This window comes from Mytilus edulis, chromosome 9 (assembly GCF_963676685.1).
Source record: "Mytilus edulis chromosome 9, xbMytEdul2.2, whole genome shotgun sequence".
NCBI classification, from domain to species: domain Eukaryota; kingdom Metazoa; phylum Mollusca; class Bivalvia; order Mytilida; family Mytilidae; genus Mytilus; species Mytilus edulis.
In genome coordinates, this window is record NC_092352.1 from 1,885,140 (window position 1) to 1,902,832 (window position 17,693).

General features: G+C 32.1%; 2 protein-coding genes across 2 annotated transcripts in view; one reads left to right on the forward strand and one right to left on the reverse strand.

Annotated features, from left to right (window-relative positions):
• The window catches only part of LOC139487465 (protein PF3D7_1417600-like), a 98,103-nt gene that overhangs the window by 18,524 nt on the left and 61,886 nt on the right, over positions 1 to 17,693 (reverse strand). The window contains exons 14-15 of the mRNA XM_071272277.1: positions 2,122 to 2,219; positions 1,073 to 1,205 (exon numbers count right to left, since the gene is read on the reverse strand). Of these exons, the coding sequence (XP_071128378.1) occupies positions 1,073 to 1,205; positions 2,122 to 2,219 (231 nt within the window). The remainder of the gene's footprint in view (positions 1 to 1,072; positions 1,206 to 2,121; positions 2,220 to 17,693) is intronic.
• Positions 5,809 to 17,071, forward strand: LOC139487466 (tripartite motif-containing protein 2-like). The gene is made up of 2 exons (XM_071272278.1): positions 5,809 to 5,918; positions 15,153 to 17,071. The coding sequence occupies exon 2, from the start codon at positions 15,156 to 15,158 to the stop codon at positions 16,845 to 16,847; it is 1,692 nt and encodes a 563-aa protein (XP_071128379.1). The 5' UTR covers positions 5,809 to 5,918; positions 15,153 to 15,155; the 3' UTR covers positions 16,848 to 17,071.

The following is a 17,693-nucleotide window of genomic DNA, read 5'->3' on the forward strand; positions in this document are numbered from 1 at the left end:
ATGGTGGTATAAGCCCATTTTTTATACATAGAAGACATACAAGTAAATTATCATTAAAATTCATCCAAATCTATCTAAATACATTATTGTAAATAGTTTGAGCATGTCACTTATTCTGTTTGCTCCGTTCTTTTACGCCAATCTAAAAGTGCGTTAATTTATGGGAACGGCAAATATTTGCCTCCACCTAGAGCGCTTCGATCCAAAAGAATTGCCGTTTTTGTCCTATTAGAATCGAAATAATTCATGGGGGCTTCAATATATCTAGATATGTAGCTATCGTTCAGGGTAAGATATTTGTCATAAAGGGACAACCCGTGGTAAAATCACGATATATTCAAGCCCCCATGAATTATTTCTTAAATATGCAATTCATTTAAACTTTGGTAGATAGTTGTCATATTGGAAATCATACCACATCTCCTTTAATACTTTTATATTATATGGTACTACACAATATGACTCCATAGGCGCTATTCCTAATGTTTGTTTCAACAACTTATTCTATTTTACTGTGCTGCAATTACATGCATTTAAAGTTTTATCAAAGCATGATGCAATAATTAATTACATAACAAACATTTGATTTTGAGCAAGGAAAGAAATGATGCACAAGTATTTGGAAATCTAATGTTTAACTTTTGATTTACTTAAATATGAGAATATTTCTATGATTGAGCGCCAAACCTTCCCTTGAACATGCCGAAGAAACAATGTTTCCTCTCTGGTAAACATCTTAGAATCAAGGTATTTTTTCTCTCTTAGACCTCTTATGTTTTCAAGCAATTTTCCAAGGGCAGTAGCATGCGTAATATTGCTTCATCAGAATAAAACTCCTGTAACTTATGAAGATAGGACTTAACAAAACAAGTACACAGCTACTTTTGCATAGGTCTATTTCTGTACTAAAAATTTAGTACAAATCAAGTACTGTAAATTACAAGTACCTAAATATTACAATAGTTTTAAAGTAAAGAAATAGTACTAAATATTTAAAGTAAATTTCTAGTACTGCATTTTTTTAGTACAGAAATAGTACCTATGGAAAAGTAGCTGTGTACTGTCAACTTACATTTGGCTTCCTACAAATATAACACATTTTTGCTCCACATCGACATGTCATTTTATTGCAGCCATCTGATTTAGTGAACTTTGCTTTACATTTATGACATGTTCTTATCTTAGCTTCAGTCATCTTCTCTTCACTACAAACACAGAAAATATTTTAGAAATCAAGAAAAGCCTTATGCTTATAAACATTTATGAAACCTTTGGTCACAAAAAGATAACAGAAAAATCTAAATATAAAAGGACTTTTTACTTAGTCAATATTGAAGATTAGTAGTTAATACCATTAGTTTACATACACAATTTAGTCCTATTACAGAGTGAGCATGACAATAAATTTAACAAACAACGTTATTATTGTTATAAGTACATTGTTATGTTTTGAAAAACTTACATTCAAATAATTTTTGCAGAACTGTGGAAAAAGTACAAATATTAACAAAAAAAGAAAAGAAAAAAACGCATTAGAATGAAATTTTTAAATAAGTTATGCAAACAGAACACCATCGTGTATATACAAACTTTCATAAGATTTGACAAAGGTCAACAACTTGTGCATTTATGAACAAGAATGTGTCCATAGTACACGGATGCCCCACACGCACTATAATTTTCCATGTTCAGTGGACGGTGAAATTGGGGTCAAACCTTTAATTTGGAATTAAAAATAGAAAGATCATATCATAGGGAACATGTGTAATAAGTTTCAAGTTGATGTGACTTCAACTTCATCAAAAACTACCTTGACCAAAAACTTTATCCAAAACTTTAACCTGAACTTCGCACTATCATTTTCTATGTTCAGTGGACCGGGAAATTAGGGTCAAAACTTCAATTTGGCAATAAAATTAGAAGAATCATATCATGAGGAACATGTGTACTAAGTTTCAAGTGGATTGGACTCCAACTTCATTAAAAACTACCTTGACCAAAAACTTTAACCTGAAGCGGGACGAACGAACACTGGACGGACGAAGGAACGGAGGCACAGACTAGAAAACATAATGCCCCTCTACTATCGTAGGTGGGGCATAAAAATAACTTTTAACTAACAATTGCAGCCTGAGTTTAACTTCATCTTTCTTCTCTATTTCCTCACATCTTTTACCAAAATGTTCTGTCCAATCTTCTTTACAATAACGACAGGTTTCCTGTAACAGATAGAAACAAAACCAATATATCTAGACGAAATATTTATAGAGTACAGAAACTCCAACACATTTGCAAAATAATACCCCCATGCATAGAAAAATCCCCTCAAAATATATTTGAGAATGATTATTTTATGTATATTAAGATTTATAATTTGAGAAGACAACATTAACAACAAACAATTACAGTTGTCAGTTTGTAAGTATAATTAATGGAAGAGTCTAAATGCAGACAACATGTATGAGATCCAACCATAAGAATGCAAGATATGAGTGATCATTTAGAATACGACAGTTGTAAAAACATTTGCTACATTTACTGTGTTTCTGTTCTATAAAATTAATGAATTGAAAAAAATATAAAAGACTTAAAGAATAAACTCATCATGGTACCAGGACTAAATTTTGTATATACGCCAGACGCACATTTCGCCTACAAAAGACTCATCAGTGACGCTCGAATCCAAAAAGTTAAAATGGAAAGCACACTTTATAAGGTTTTTCATCCAAATTAAACAAAACGTAAGCACGTTAGATTTACCTTCCTTATCTTATATGATATCATTTTAAATTATTAATTATCAGCACAACAATGTTACATCTGAAAATTTGGGGAAAGCAAATTTTTTGTCCTTCTCTGAACTAAAAACTCAATCAATAACATTAAACTGAATTTAACATGACTGTTACATTTCCTACATTAAACTGAATTAAACATGACTGTTTCATTTCCTACATTAAACTGAATTAAACATGACTGTTACATTTCCTACATTAAACTGAATTAAACATGACTGTTTCATTTCCTACATTAAACTGAATTAAACATGACTGTTACACTTCCTACATGATACTGAATTAAACATGATTGTTACATTTCCTACATTAACAAGAGTGCACACACTGAAATGTCTCGCCTTCTTTACTAATCATTGATAATATGTTGATCGTCCTAAGTATAAAGCGTTATTACAACTGTCACATAAACTTAACATTAAACAAGATAGTTAAACAAAGACCAATGAACCATGAAAATGAGGTCAAGGTCAGATGAACCATGCCAGGCAGACATGTACAGCTAACAATGCTTCCATACAACAAATATAGTTGACCTATTACTTATAGTTTAAGAAAAATAGACCAAAACACAAAAACTTAACACTGTCCAATGAACCGTGCAATTGAGGTCATGGTCAAATAAAACCTGCGGGACTACATATAGATCATAATATATTTCCATACACCAAATATAGTTGACCTTTGGCATATAATATTAGATAAAAACATCAAAACTTAAAAACTTAACTTTGACCACTGAACCATGAAAATGGGGTCAAGGTCATATGACATCTGCCCTCTAGACATGTACACCTAACAATCATTCCATACAACAAATATAGTAGACCTATTGCATAAAGTATGAGAAAAACAGACCAACCCACAAAAACTTAACTATAACCACTGAACCATGAAAATGAGGTCAAGGTCAGATGACACCTGCCAGTTGGACATGTACATGTACACCTTCCAGTCCTTCCATACACCAAATATACTAGCCCTATTGCTTATAGTATCTGAGATATGGACTTGACCACCAAAACTTAACCTTGTTCACTGATCCATGAAATGAGGTCGAGGTCAAGTGAAAACTGTCTGACGGGCATGAGGACCTTGCAAGGTACGCACATACCAAATATAGTTATCCTATTACTTATAATAAGAGAGAATTCAACGTTACAAAAATTCTGAACTTTTTTTTCAAGTGGTCACTGAACCATGAAAATGAGGTCAATGACATTGGACATGTGACTGACGGAAACTTCGTAACATGAGGCATCTATATACAAAATATGAAGCATCCAGGTCTTCCACCTACTAAAATATATAGCTTTTAAGAAGTGAGCTAACACCGCCGCCGCCGGATCACTATCCCTATGTCGAGCTTTCTGCAACAAAAGTTGCAGGCTCGACAAAAATTACTTTGCATAAATAAACTGTTATTACAGTGATATGTCTCGCTTTTTTGTAATTTCGATAATGCATATGTCGAATTATAATCTCCATGGAAATGAGATGTGCCAATGCTAATACAACTCACTACAACTAAAGTCTGAATTGACCAGATTTTGTGCTTGACCAGTAAAATCGAGCACACATTTTACTCGACTAGTCTCGACATTGTCTCGACTGTACTTAACTGTACTTAAGTGTACTCGACTAGGTCTCGACTTTACTTAATTAGTCTGATTCAGTACTTGATGATCTTTGTGTAGTCTGAAATGGTCTTGACCAAGGCTCGACCTGTCTCGACCTGTCTTCACTAGTCTCGACCTGTCTCGACTAGTCTTGACTCAGTCTCAACCAGTCTCGACCTGTCTCGACTAGTCTTGACCTTCAAATTTAGTTTTGACTGGTGTAAATCAGCCCATCTAACTAAATTAAATATTGATCTTACAAAATTCAAGCTTATTAGGTAGTTTGATTTATTGCTGTGAAATGAAAGAATTTAATTTTACAATATGTAAAAAAAAATTATTATATAAAAATTCAGATAGTGTCAATATTAGATCTGTATTATCTCTGTCTCTGTTAAGGTTCATCATAACAAATGGACAAATATGGCTGTATTTTCACCTAAAAAACTACTCTGTGTACAGATTTACCTGTGCTGTTTGGAAAGTTTTAATGCCTAGCACATCCACTAGATATATAAAAGTTAAATGCATCTTTCTTGGTTTTTGATGGGCATTTTTTTTTCCTTTCTGCAGAAGGCGTAAAAATAAACAAACACCTGAATTACTTTGATTCTGTCCACTCACTGACTCAGATGAACTGTTTAACTCACCTATAGTTGTGAAGATACCTCTTGTCCATGTCAATCAAGAACAATCAAAACAATACAAACCGGTTTTTTACCTGATTGAGCATCTCATAGTTGTACCACAACTTAGTTAATTTTCACACCTTTTGCATGAAGGAAAAAAAAAATGCCCAACAAAATCCAGAGATTTTATCTTTCTGAAACACAAAATACATTTAACTTTATTATATCTAGTGGATGCCAGGCATTAAAACTTTTCCAACTTCACAGGTAAGTCTCTACTCAGAGTAATTTTTGGCATGTAAATACAACCATATTTGTCCGTTTGTTATGATGAACCTTAAATTATTTATTATAGCTTGCATATCAGATAGATGTCTGTGTATTGCAGAAGACTGTACCTTGACCTCTAGATATATTTGTTGCTGGGTTGCTGTCTAATTGAAATTATACCCTACATATTTTTTTTGTTTCAAAATTAACATAGGTTAGACAATAATTTTAAATGGTTTTAAAAAAGAATGAAAACAGATTAAGCATGAACATTTGTAACAAAATTCTTTATCTAAAATTTATTAGCAAACATTTAAATCTTAAAATCTATGATTAAACAATGACCAAAGGTTTTAAAATTTTATTTTAGAGGTACAATAATTATCATTATGTTATATTCACAATTGTATCTTTTAAATGTTACTAGTATAATAGAACCAGTTTTATCTATTTATAGATGTCATTTAAATATTTACTGATTACATGGATCATGTATAAAGATCATGTATAAACATGTCCTATTTACTTCCTTGTTACCGACATTTTAGTAAACGAACACATAGAGACCTTCATACATATGATATGACAAATTCCTTAATTAAGAGGTATATATCATTGTTAATAAGGCTATATTATTTTATTTTGACAAAGTTAAAGGTCATTTATTAACAAAGGCTTGTATTTCTTGTCATGTATTTTATTACTTTTTAGTTGTTTTTTTTAAAATGAATAAAATAAATATGTTTGGTACACCTCAAGGAGACCACAAACCAGAAACACAATTTTCAAATAATATCTAGAGGGGAACACAACAGGCATATGTTTTCACTTCTAGATTATCATAAAAGAGTTTCCTTCTTCTGCATGCTTCCCTTTGTTCTGTTCTGCCGGAATGGCTAGTGACTACTGTATAGTAACTACTAAGACCACTCGGCCACCAAGGCCTCCTCCCCATTTATGTTATCTGCATGATCTATTACATTTTATATTTGCAGTAGAATAATAAGATTAAATCACATGTATCTGTTCTTGATGTATCCTGTTTTATTAGCATTAATGATTAGATTTAGAATTTGTTTTTATTCTTAATGTTAAAATGTATGAAAGTATTTTATAACCACTAGTTCATAATGATATCTGTTGGTAATTTGCCAGTTTAAAAGGATCATTTTCTTGTGAATAAGATTAAGTACACTTGTCATCTGGAAATTTTGGTTGTGTCTTTTCAAAGTTAAGATTAAAAAAATAACGCTCATCCCATCCATTCCTGGACTTTTGTTTCAAATTATTTGAGCAAAAGTCATGGTCATGAGAGTTAATTCCTCTTATATATGTTATATGGTTCGCTAGCTACTGACCCTACACGGATCAAAAGAGGGATAGTAAAATCCATAGGGGTGAGGCCGTAGGCTAAATCCCCTATGGATTTTATTCAACCTCAATGGATCGTTGGAGATCAGTAGTAAACTGTATAGCGAATTTATGGCAGGCAGTAATTTTTTTGCTGCATTTTGTATAAAAATAAGCAATGAAATGCAACAACAGCAATAGATGATGTAACCATTAACAGTAGACGTGACATCATGAACCCCCTTAGAAATTTACTAACCCCCTACGGGTCACCACGTTAAGGCGTTTAACCAATCACAAATGACAATTTACCCTGGGTGCGATAAAGTGACATTTACTTTTATCCTTCTAATAATTATTGATTAAGTTGAGTTTTTGTACTGTTAATGAAATTTTTAACATTTATCATACAAGGATTTCGTTTAGTGTCAAATAAATTAGCATAAATCTCATTCAAGTTTTAATATTTATTTTCATCTGTTATACTTTCATCGTTATCATTTTTCAATTTAAGTCATGTCTTGTACTGTGTGCTAAGATTTTCTGAATTCCTGGAAAGTATGCATTGTTTTTTCCCCTTTTTTCTATAAAATTTTGTTTTCATCTGATGTGTGCTCCTTTAGCTTTTTAGGCTTATTAATTTTTTTCTAATGTAGGTATTTTTCTTTTATAAATAATAGATTTTCATATTACGTTTTCAGTTTTTGTTCTAAATCATCATGATCATGTGTTGCATGTTTTTTCTTTCCCGCCCCCCTCCCCCCCTCCCAATTTTACTGTACTTTATACAATATTCCTTTATCTTTAATTTGAGAGTCCGAAAAAAAGTCTTGAATCTATTTCATTTTTTTCTTTTTTTTACAATGTTTTTGTAATATTTTGCTTTTATTGCATGCATACTCTTGCTCATTAAGAAAATACCGTTATTAACATTCCAATATCCAGGGGCCTCTAGTTTCAGTTGAAAGAGATTGTAATTGTATGCAAACTTCTTGGTTGTTGGTGTTTTTAATAAAATTGGGATTAATGTCAATTGGGATTAATGTCACAAGTGAACGAGAAAGAACATGTCAATTTGACTATAATGGACTTGATTTTAGACTGAACTGGAGTTTTACATCTCCATGTATATTGTTTCTTTTGGGGGGTTTAATGGATTTTTTTTCTATCTAAATTTGTAAGGGCATCATTCATGTCCCCTCATTGAAATTGTTTTACCTTCTGAATCTTTATGCACATTTATTAACTCATAGTTTTATAAATTAATATAGCTACCCTTCTGCTTGAAGTTGTTCCATGGCTACGTTAACAATAAAGATCTGATTCAATAGTTGAATTTAAGTGAGTTTCTTGAATCAAAGATATTTCTTTACATAAGTACACTCTTAATGTGTGTTTTAAACAATCCTTGGACATTAATTCATCTTATATCAATTATCCTTACTTAAGAAAAAAACAAGAATGTGTCCCCAGTACATGAATGCCCCACTCGCACTTTCATTTTCTATGTTCAGTGGACCGTGAAATTGGGGTAAAAACTCTAATTTGGCATTAAAATTAGAAAGATCATATCATAGGGAACATCTATACTATTAAACGAGAAGACCTCATTTTGTGTGTCGCTTTTCTTCCTTCCACAATAAATTAATCATCATACCTCTGTGTCCAATAGGTACCATGTATAGTCGCATTTGTCATCCATTCTTAGGATTATTCAGTTTGGGTTATTTTAGGAGAAAAACGAAAAAGAATCTGTCTGGATATTTTTCCGTCATTGGGCGAAATTTAAAGTCAGACTAGACTTCCAGTTTGCGTTTTTCTGTACTTTGAACAAACAAAGACTATGAATAAAGTGTATTTGCTAACTGCTATTATTTTCAACTTTACTATCCACGGGGGCCACAGAGTTTATTAAAGGGAAAATTCGTGATTTTTGACTTATGGTTTAAATATGTTCATTATGACATAATATATATATTCAAAAAGTTTTATCGCTATATGTGCAGTAATAAAGGAGAAATTCAATAATTAATGAAAAAATATTAACTACTTCCTGTAGGACGTTTTCTCCTGGTTTTTGCATGCTGGGATTTAAAAAACAATCATTAAAAGTCTTTATCTTTAATCATATTTTACCGTTATCGTAAGCGTTCCGATGACTAATGCTATATCTAATAACCATCCGATAATAAGAAAATAAAACGCACGTTGTGCAGTTGTACACATTCATGAGAAAAATTTCTATATTTACCATATATCTTTTCGATTTATTTTTGTAGACAGCACAAGAAATTATTATAATTAATTTTTTTTTAGCTGAAATTTATACTTTTTTTTTAGACTGATAAAGTGAATAAATTAAAGTATATATAACTTAAACTGTTAAGATAATATATTAGGTTTACGCTTATTGTAAATCCAGAAAAGCGCTTCGGACGCAATAAATTATAAAATGTGTTGTTTTCCATTTTTTACATCACTGGGTCGATACCTCTGCTGGTGGACTATCAGTCCCCGAGGGTATCATCAGCTCAGTAGTCATGATTTAACAAACTTTACTAAAATTGTCTGTTTATAAATTTTGAAATTATTATGAAACTAAGGTTTCAACTCCCTCAGGCAAAGTTGGCTTTAGATGAATTTGGCTATTTATTTTAGGTATTTTTGACATAAAGCTCTTCAAAGATTTTTGGTACTTATACATCTTCGGATTTCAAATGTTTGGCTTTGAGCGTTCCTGATGAAGGTAAATCCAGAAAAGCGCTTCAGACGCAATAAATTATAAAACGTGTTGATTTCCATTTTTTACATCACTGGATTGATACCTCTGCTGGTGGACTATCAGTCCCCGAGGGTATCATCAGCTCAGTAGTCAGTGCTTCGGTACTGTCATGATTTAACAAACTTTACTAAAATTGTCTGTTTATAAATTTTGAAATTATTATGAAACTAAGGTTTCAACTCCCTCAGGCAAAGTTGGCTTTAGATGAATTTGGCTATTTATTTTAGGCATTTTTGACATAAAGCTCTTCAACAATTTTTGGTACTTATACATCTTCGGATTTCAAATGTTTGGCTTTGAGCGTTCCTGATGAAGGTAAATCCAGAAAAGCGCTTCGGACGCAATAAATTATAAAACGTGTTGTTTTCCATTTTTTACATCACTGGGTCGATACCTCTGCTGGTGGACTATCAGTCCCCGAGGGTATCATCAGCTCAGTAGTCAGTGCTTTGGTACTGACATGATTTAACAAACTTTACTAAAATTGTCTGTTTATAAATTTTGAAATTATTATGAAACTAAGGTTTCAACTCCCTCAGGCAAAGTTGGCTTTAGATGAATTTGGCTATTTATTTTAGGTATTTTTGACATAAAGCTCTTCAACGATTTTTGGTACTTATACATCTTCTGATTTCAAATGTTTGGCTTTGAGCGTTCCTGATGAAGGTAAATCCAGAAAAGCGCTTCGGACGCAATAAATTATAAAACGTGTTGTTTTCCATTTTTTTATTGACCTTTTACTATCTATGCTATGACTTTATTTATGCGATGTTTGTATTATTCTCTGACAATACTCGTGAAAGACCTGTATAAAGGTGAAATGTTATTTGCAGATCGGTAATAAGCTTGACCTCTAGGGCACACCATGCCAGGTGGGACTGTCTATTCGGATCAGTGGGTTATACGACAGGAGGTCTAGTTTAATACACAAATTTAAAATACATTTTCAAGGTGTTGACAAATATAAGTGAATCGCCGTGGAATTATTTAATTATATTTGGTGCTATTATTTTATTTGAATTCAAAGAAGTTAACTAAACTAAGAAATGAACTGGTTAAAGTCTGGAAATTAGATTAAGTTGTCGGAATGTAATGATATACACTCTTATCATTTATCTATATTTTTTTAAAAGGGAAAATAAAACTAGTTTTACACAAGCATTTTAATTGTCCTAAATAGGCAAAAAATGTACGGGAACACTTAAATTTAGACATTTGAAAGCCATAACCAAATGAAAGGTGTACCTGTATTACATTTTTACTTCTAGCGATATAATTGGCATTAGATTTTAGCTGATACCACTATAACACATAGTCTCAGATTCTAGTGAGGTCGGAAGGGTTAATCTTATGAAATAATATAGATTATCTGATATCATTTGGATAATGGAAGAAGCTATACTATAAAAAGAAATAAATTTATTACCAATACACCCGAGATCAAAGGTTGTTAATTTTTCTGATCCAGTTAATTTTTACTCACCTATTTTTTTATATTTTGATTTGAGCATGCTTGTTTTTACATGACAGTTTTTTTTTCATTTCTCTTATCTTGTTAGACGAAAGCAAACCGGCACAGTATATTCTGCATTTGTATAGTCCGAAGTTTCCTAATTGATATTCTTGTTTCACTTGTAAAATGAATGAACAATTATAAAAATCGGCATTCATTTTGAAATATAGCACTGTTTTCTAGAGTGAAAATAAAGTCACATATGTGAGGGTATAAACAGGACAAACTGATTTAAAATAACGGGACCAACAATTATATATAAAACGGAAGAATAGGTGCTGAAATATAAATAAAAGTAAAATTTAATTTAGATAACATGGAGATTTGGTCTATACCTATTCTTATAACCACTCTTAAATTTTGTTAGATTTTGTACACAGGCTGTATATCACGGACAGTTTTATATTGGTATGGTATATTTTATAAGTTTTACCTGAGCACACCTGGTTCACTTGCGATCACGCACTTGATTCATTGACCTTGTTCATTGTGTATTAAATTAAACAAGCCTGTCAGGAAGTCGACCGTTAGAATACCCGAATATGTCATGTTTACAATACCCCGGTAATTACCGGTATTAAGGGCATACGATACAGTTTAGAACCTGTATTTACAAGTTGATGAAAATTTGCATATAGGCTATTTTTTACCTGATTAAATCAAATATGTAATAAAAAATATACCTTCATGTGCTACTTTTTGAGTAAAATGAGGTCGAAATTTTGAATATTTGCTCAAAATTCAGATTTGTGTCCGTATTTTCTTTTTCGAAAGAAAGACATAACTTTTTTGTTTTAAAAGATAAACACAAATGTTTTTTTGTTAAATAATCGGTAATTTCTGTATTTTATAAGTATTATTAAAAATTATGCAATTTTTATTCAAAAATAACTCATACATGTATTTATCAAATGTTCATGAATAGAGGAACAAACGTCATTTTTTGCTGCATGTTTATCAAAATTAAAAAAAATCCTCTATTTACAGTTTTATAAATTTGGGTCACATAATCTCCTTGCAAAATGAAACAAATTGCCGTTTTAAAAAATAGGGGTCCATGCACTCGTTTTCAAATTAAATCAGTTTGAATGATAAAAATCAGTCGAAAAATGCATCTATTCCCGATATGTCATAGTTTGACGTCGCGAAAATAACATTTTACGTTAGCAACGTCATTACCTCCCCTGTAACTGTATCGTATGCCCTTAAGCCATGCTGATTACAAGAAGACAAGTTTTTGAACGTTGGTCAAGTTAGATTAAAACCCAAAATAATCTAAAAATATACGTTAAAAATGTTAGAAAAAAGTATTTAAAAAAACTTTTACAACAAAGATAAATCTCAGTTTATAATTACTCCACAATAAGTATCTCCGGACTTTTTTTTCACTTTATTATTGTGACTACTTTTACATTATTATAGCATAAATCCTATATAATACTTGAAACTGCATCTTGGTGCCAAAAATGTAAATTTAGTGACAAGCTAAAACCAATAAAATTGAGAATGGAAATGGGGAATGTACGATCTTATGTCATTTACAGCTTTTCAACCTGACTTCACCATTGTACGCTGAATATTTAACCCTCTAAAAAAATTAAGATTAATTTTTTGAAATATTCTTATCAATCTTAGTGAAGCATTACTTGATTTGATGATTTTGGAAACTATGTAGACTTCTTCCATTACTTGGTCGGGTAGAACATCCATCTGGCATCAGCTTGACAAGTCATTTAAACACTGATTAATGGACATGTCATGCTGGATACTAGTACTTTGTGGTAATTAGATATCCGTGGTCATAAGTTTTCAAGATGGCGTCTTCACGAGAATTGAGAGTCGATTTAAAAAATCTAATAACTCACTTATCTAGACGAATAAACCTTGAATATTTTGGGAATATGCTTATTTTTTTAGGATAAACATAATATCAAATTTTATTTTTTTGGCGAATTTTCCATTTAAATAGAGAGGGTCTATATAATATGTCAATGACCGCGTGGATCGATTTGTAAACTGAGGATTGATAGTTAAAAGCAAATACATATAAAAAAGAAGATGTGGACGGTACGGGTATGATTTCCAATGAGACAACTGTCCACAAGAGACCAAAATGACACAGACATTAACAACTATAGGTCACCGTACGGCCTTCAACAATGAGCAAAGATCATACCGCATAGTCAGCTATAACAGGCCCCGAGATGACAATGTAAAACAATTCAAACGAGAAAAATAACGGCCTTATTTATATATAAAAAAAAAAAGAAAAACAAATATGCAACACATAAACAAACGACAACCACTGAATTACAGGCTCCTGACTTGGGACAGGCACATACATAAATAATGTGGCGGGGTTAAACATGTTAGCGAGATCCCAACCTTCCCCTTAACCTGGGACACTCTATTTATAATGAATGTTAATAATATACAGATAAACGCTAACATAATTGAAATTAATAGACAACAAAAAGGAGCCAAAAAATGAGGAGCAGGCTTAAAATAACAATTGTCATGTCCCAAAGTACCTATGACTGTTGATACCTTTTCTGAAATTCTCCAGTCATAAAATCTTTTACAAAAATTTATCAATAGTTTACTATCCCTTGGCAGCCACTGATATATTTCTGTATACTACATACTACTACATACATATACTATGAATAAATTGTATTTGCTATGATTTACTATAAATTCAAATGGTTTACTGGATGGGTGGATGGGGAGGGGGGCTCTTTACTATTTACAGCAGTCACTGATAAATTTTATATAATATATCAGTGACAGTTTATGGAAATTATAGTATATATATATATGTTCATAGTATACAGAAAAACAGAAGGAATGAAAATCGGAATTAGGAATAAAGGGGAGGCCAAAAAAATGTGCCCAGTCCCCAAGTACCTTTGACTTTTGACACCTCTCCTGAAATTCTCCAGTTATTACAGTAAATATATGCTCTATTTACCCGCAATTGCGCGGGTGTGTTCCAGTATGTATTAAGTTTGAAGTCGATTGGACTTAAATTTCATCAAAAACTACTTTGACCAAAAACTTTAAGCTGAAGTGGGACAGACGGATGGACGGACAAACGATTGAACAGACGGACTAACAGACGCAGAGACCAGAAAATATAATGCCCCTCTACTATTGTAGGTGGGCATGAAAAACATAATGCCCCTATACAATCGTAGGTGGGGCATAAAAAGGCATTTATTTCTGTGAAATTAATTCAGCTGTGATTTGTTTATTGGTACAAATAGATGTAATACATAATCAAGCCAAATGTCATATTTTAGAAAGTAGTGTCCATGCACTTGTTTTCAAACATAAAGTTAAACTCAGTTAAAAAATGATTTTTTTTCTCCATAATTACACCTTATATGAGAATACCGGATTTTGATTGGTTGGAAACCAGTGTATTTTTTGGCATATATTCTAATATTTTTCCTTGTTTCCAACCAATTTGTCTGTTTTTTTAACCACTGCCAGTGAATATGCTTCAAATTCTGCTCCACATCATGTTATTTGCTATTTTAGATATTCCCTTTTTAGCCCTGCAAGTTTTTTCCGGTTTCCTGCCAAACCTATTCAGACCTGGCGTTACATAAAGACAGCACTAACACATACAAGTTCTTGTTATATTCCTACAATGCTTTGATAGTCCCTACTTATCCTCCAATCTATGCATTACAATGCTTTGATAGTCTCTACTTATCCTCCAATCTATGCATTAATATATTTATGGAATACAACTTACTAGTTTAAAGCATTTCCTTACAGAGAGTTATAATCAAATCTTTTCTGTGATATTAGACAGATTTATCATGTTATGGAGGAGTATTATGAAAAATACCAGTCTGTGGACCAAGTTTACCTCACCTAATGGCTCGGGAAGTTTCACAGTCCCGTGATTGGTATTTTTCACCAATACCCTCCATAAAATTATATATCTGTTAAAAATAGCAGTTTGATATTACAAATAATAAAATTTTACGTTTGCAACTTCATAACCTCAAAATTAACTGTAGTGTATAACCGTAAGTCCGCAATAGCTCTGATTCGTTGTCTGAATTTGGTCATACTTTTCTTTAGCCTTTTCTACTTTTTAACAATTTTTAACAGGTAACGAATAAACTGTAAGGAATTTGAAAAGTAAGCTTATGTATTTTTTTATTTGTATATGTTCAGGTAATGGCATCCAGTAAACCTATACTATGTGGACCTTGCCACAAAGGGGAAGTAACCACTAAAGCTGACATCTGGTGTTACAACTGTGATGAAGGATTATGCTCGACATGTTTAAGTCATCACAAAAGATTCAGAGCAACATGTGATCATAAGACCATTGATATCAAAAGTTATAAACCATCCATCCAAGCCATTAAAACAGAATGTGACAAACACGGTCAACAGCTTAACTTGTACTGCCCTGGTCATTTAATGCCTTGCTGTGATGAATGTATTTCCACCGTTCATTCAAAATGTACCGGAATAAAAAGTTTAGCAGGTGTCGTGGATAAAACAAAGATTGAAAAATCAAAGGAAACTGTAGAGACAGACATACATTCTATATTAAATGTATTGGAAACAATAATCAACAACAAATCCAAAAACATCAAAACTGGAGAAAATCAGTGTGTTAGCATAAAGCAATCAATTAAAGGAATTAGACAGGAAATAAACAAACATTTAGACCACCTGGAGAAGAAGTTATGCCAAAAAACAGATACCATTTGGAATCAGGAAAAATCAACTGCAACTGATTTCATTTCTGAAATTGAAGCGAAAAAGAAAAACTTGAAGGAAATGAAAGAACATTTACAAACTGTCACAACACATACTTCTAAACTACAATCATTTCTTGGTGTACATCAGATAGATCAACAAGTACATCAATGTCAAAGATATGTTGAAGATCTGGAAAATGATGAGAGGACCAAAGAAGTTGACATTAAAATGAAGCAAAATGATGAAATAGAAAAGATACTGAGCAAGTTAGAATCATTAGAATCCCTAGGAGAAGTCATTGTTATAAAGACAGAAGTAGCCATGAAATTAGAAATAAGTGTGGGAACAGAACCACAAGTAGAATTACACGAACAATCCAACATAAACAGCATGACCATGAATATAGAGACAAAGATAGAGATCAATATAAAGAAGTTCATTAATGACATGATTTGTCTGATGGATGGGAGAGTTATAGTAGTGGAATGGAAAGGTGAAGTTAACCTCTTTACTTCTGATGGTAAACTACAGAAACAGTTACCTATACCTGGTAGAGCCTGGAATGTTACACAGATCAATCAGAACACTATAGCCATAACTTATACTGAGGAGAAAGCCATTAAGACCTTCAATATGGAGAATAAAACAGTTACTAAAGTTATCACATTAGACAAAGATTGCTGGGGATTATCATTCTCCAATGGTTCTATGGCTGTAGGTTTGTATGGTGATGTTGAAATCCGTATTATAGACTTGGAAGGAAATACACTGAAGTCAATACAGGTTGAGTGTAAAGATTACCTGCGTAACCTTGTTTACTGTAATGACAGAGTAATCTATAGTGACTGTGTAGGTAAAGCAGTATACTGTGTTGATGAATCAAGTAAACAGATCTGGCAATATACACAGGATTTAACAGGACCAAAAGGACTTTGTACAGATACTTATGGTAACATTATTGTAGCAGACTATTACTCTGATAGAATAATAGTAATATCAAAAGATGGACAGGATAGTAAAGTACTGATTAGTAAAGAGGATGGACTGAAGGATCCAAAGTGTATTTGTTTTAAACATAATGAGTCTTCAGGTTTTATTTGTGATTCCAGAAGTACATACTTGGCAAAATTTAATTTATCACCTTGTTTATTGTAATGACAGAGTAATCTATTAAGTGACTATAAAGATAAAGCAGTATACTGTGGATGGATCAGGAAAACAGATCTGGCAATTTACACAGGATTTAACAGGACCACAAGGACTTTGTATAGATAGTTATGGTAACATTATTGTAGCAGACTATTACTCTGATAGAATAGTAGTAATATCAAAAGATGGACAGGATAGTAAAGTACTGATTAGTAAAGAGGAGGGACCGAAGTATCTATTACTCTGATAGAATAGTAGTAATATCAAAAGATGGACAGGATAGTAAAGTACTGATTAGTAAAGAGGAGGGACCGAAGAATCCAAAGTGTATTTGTTTTAAACATAATGAGTGTTCAGGTTTTATTTGTGATGACAGCAGTAACTACTTGACAAAATTTAACTTAACCTATAGATAAAATGCACATTAAGTAATCTTATGATATTTACATTTGTGTACCTGGGTTTGAAAATATTAAAAAGTAATATACAAATATACATAATACAAGTTGTGAAATTAGGTGTGAAGTTTGAATGTCAAAGAAAAAAAAAGGCAAGTGTACATATGTTAAAGTGTTATGTTGTTGTTTGGTTACTGTCTAATTAACATTCACATCACATTACCTTATCATACCCGTAGCCAGGGGGGTTCAGACGACCCCACCCCCCCTGAAATCAAATAAGCACTATTAAAGTCAACGTTTTGTTCAAATTATGACTGTTAAAGTCGAATTCATGAGTCCAACGACCCCCCCCCCCCCCTCCCTTACTTATACATGTATTGTACTGTTGGTTTACTGTCTAATTCATGTTCACGTCACAAATCCTTATATTCTTATATTTTAATTTTAATTT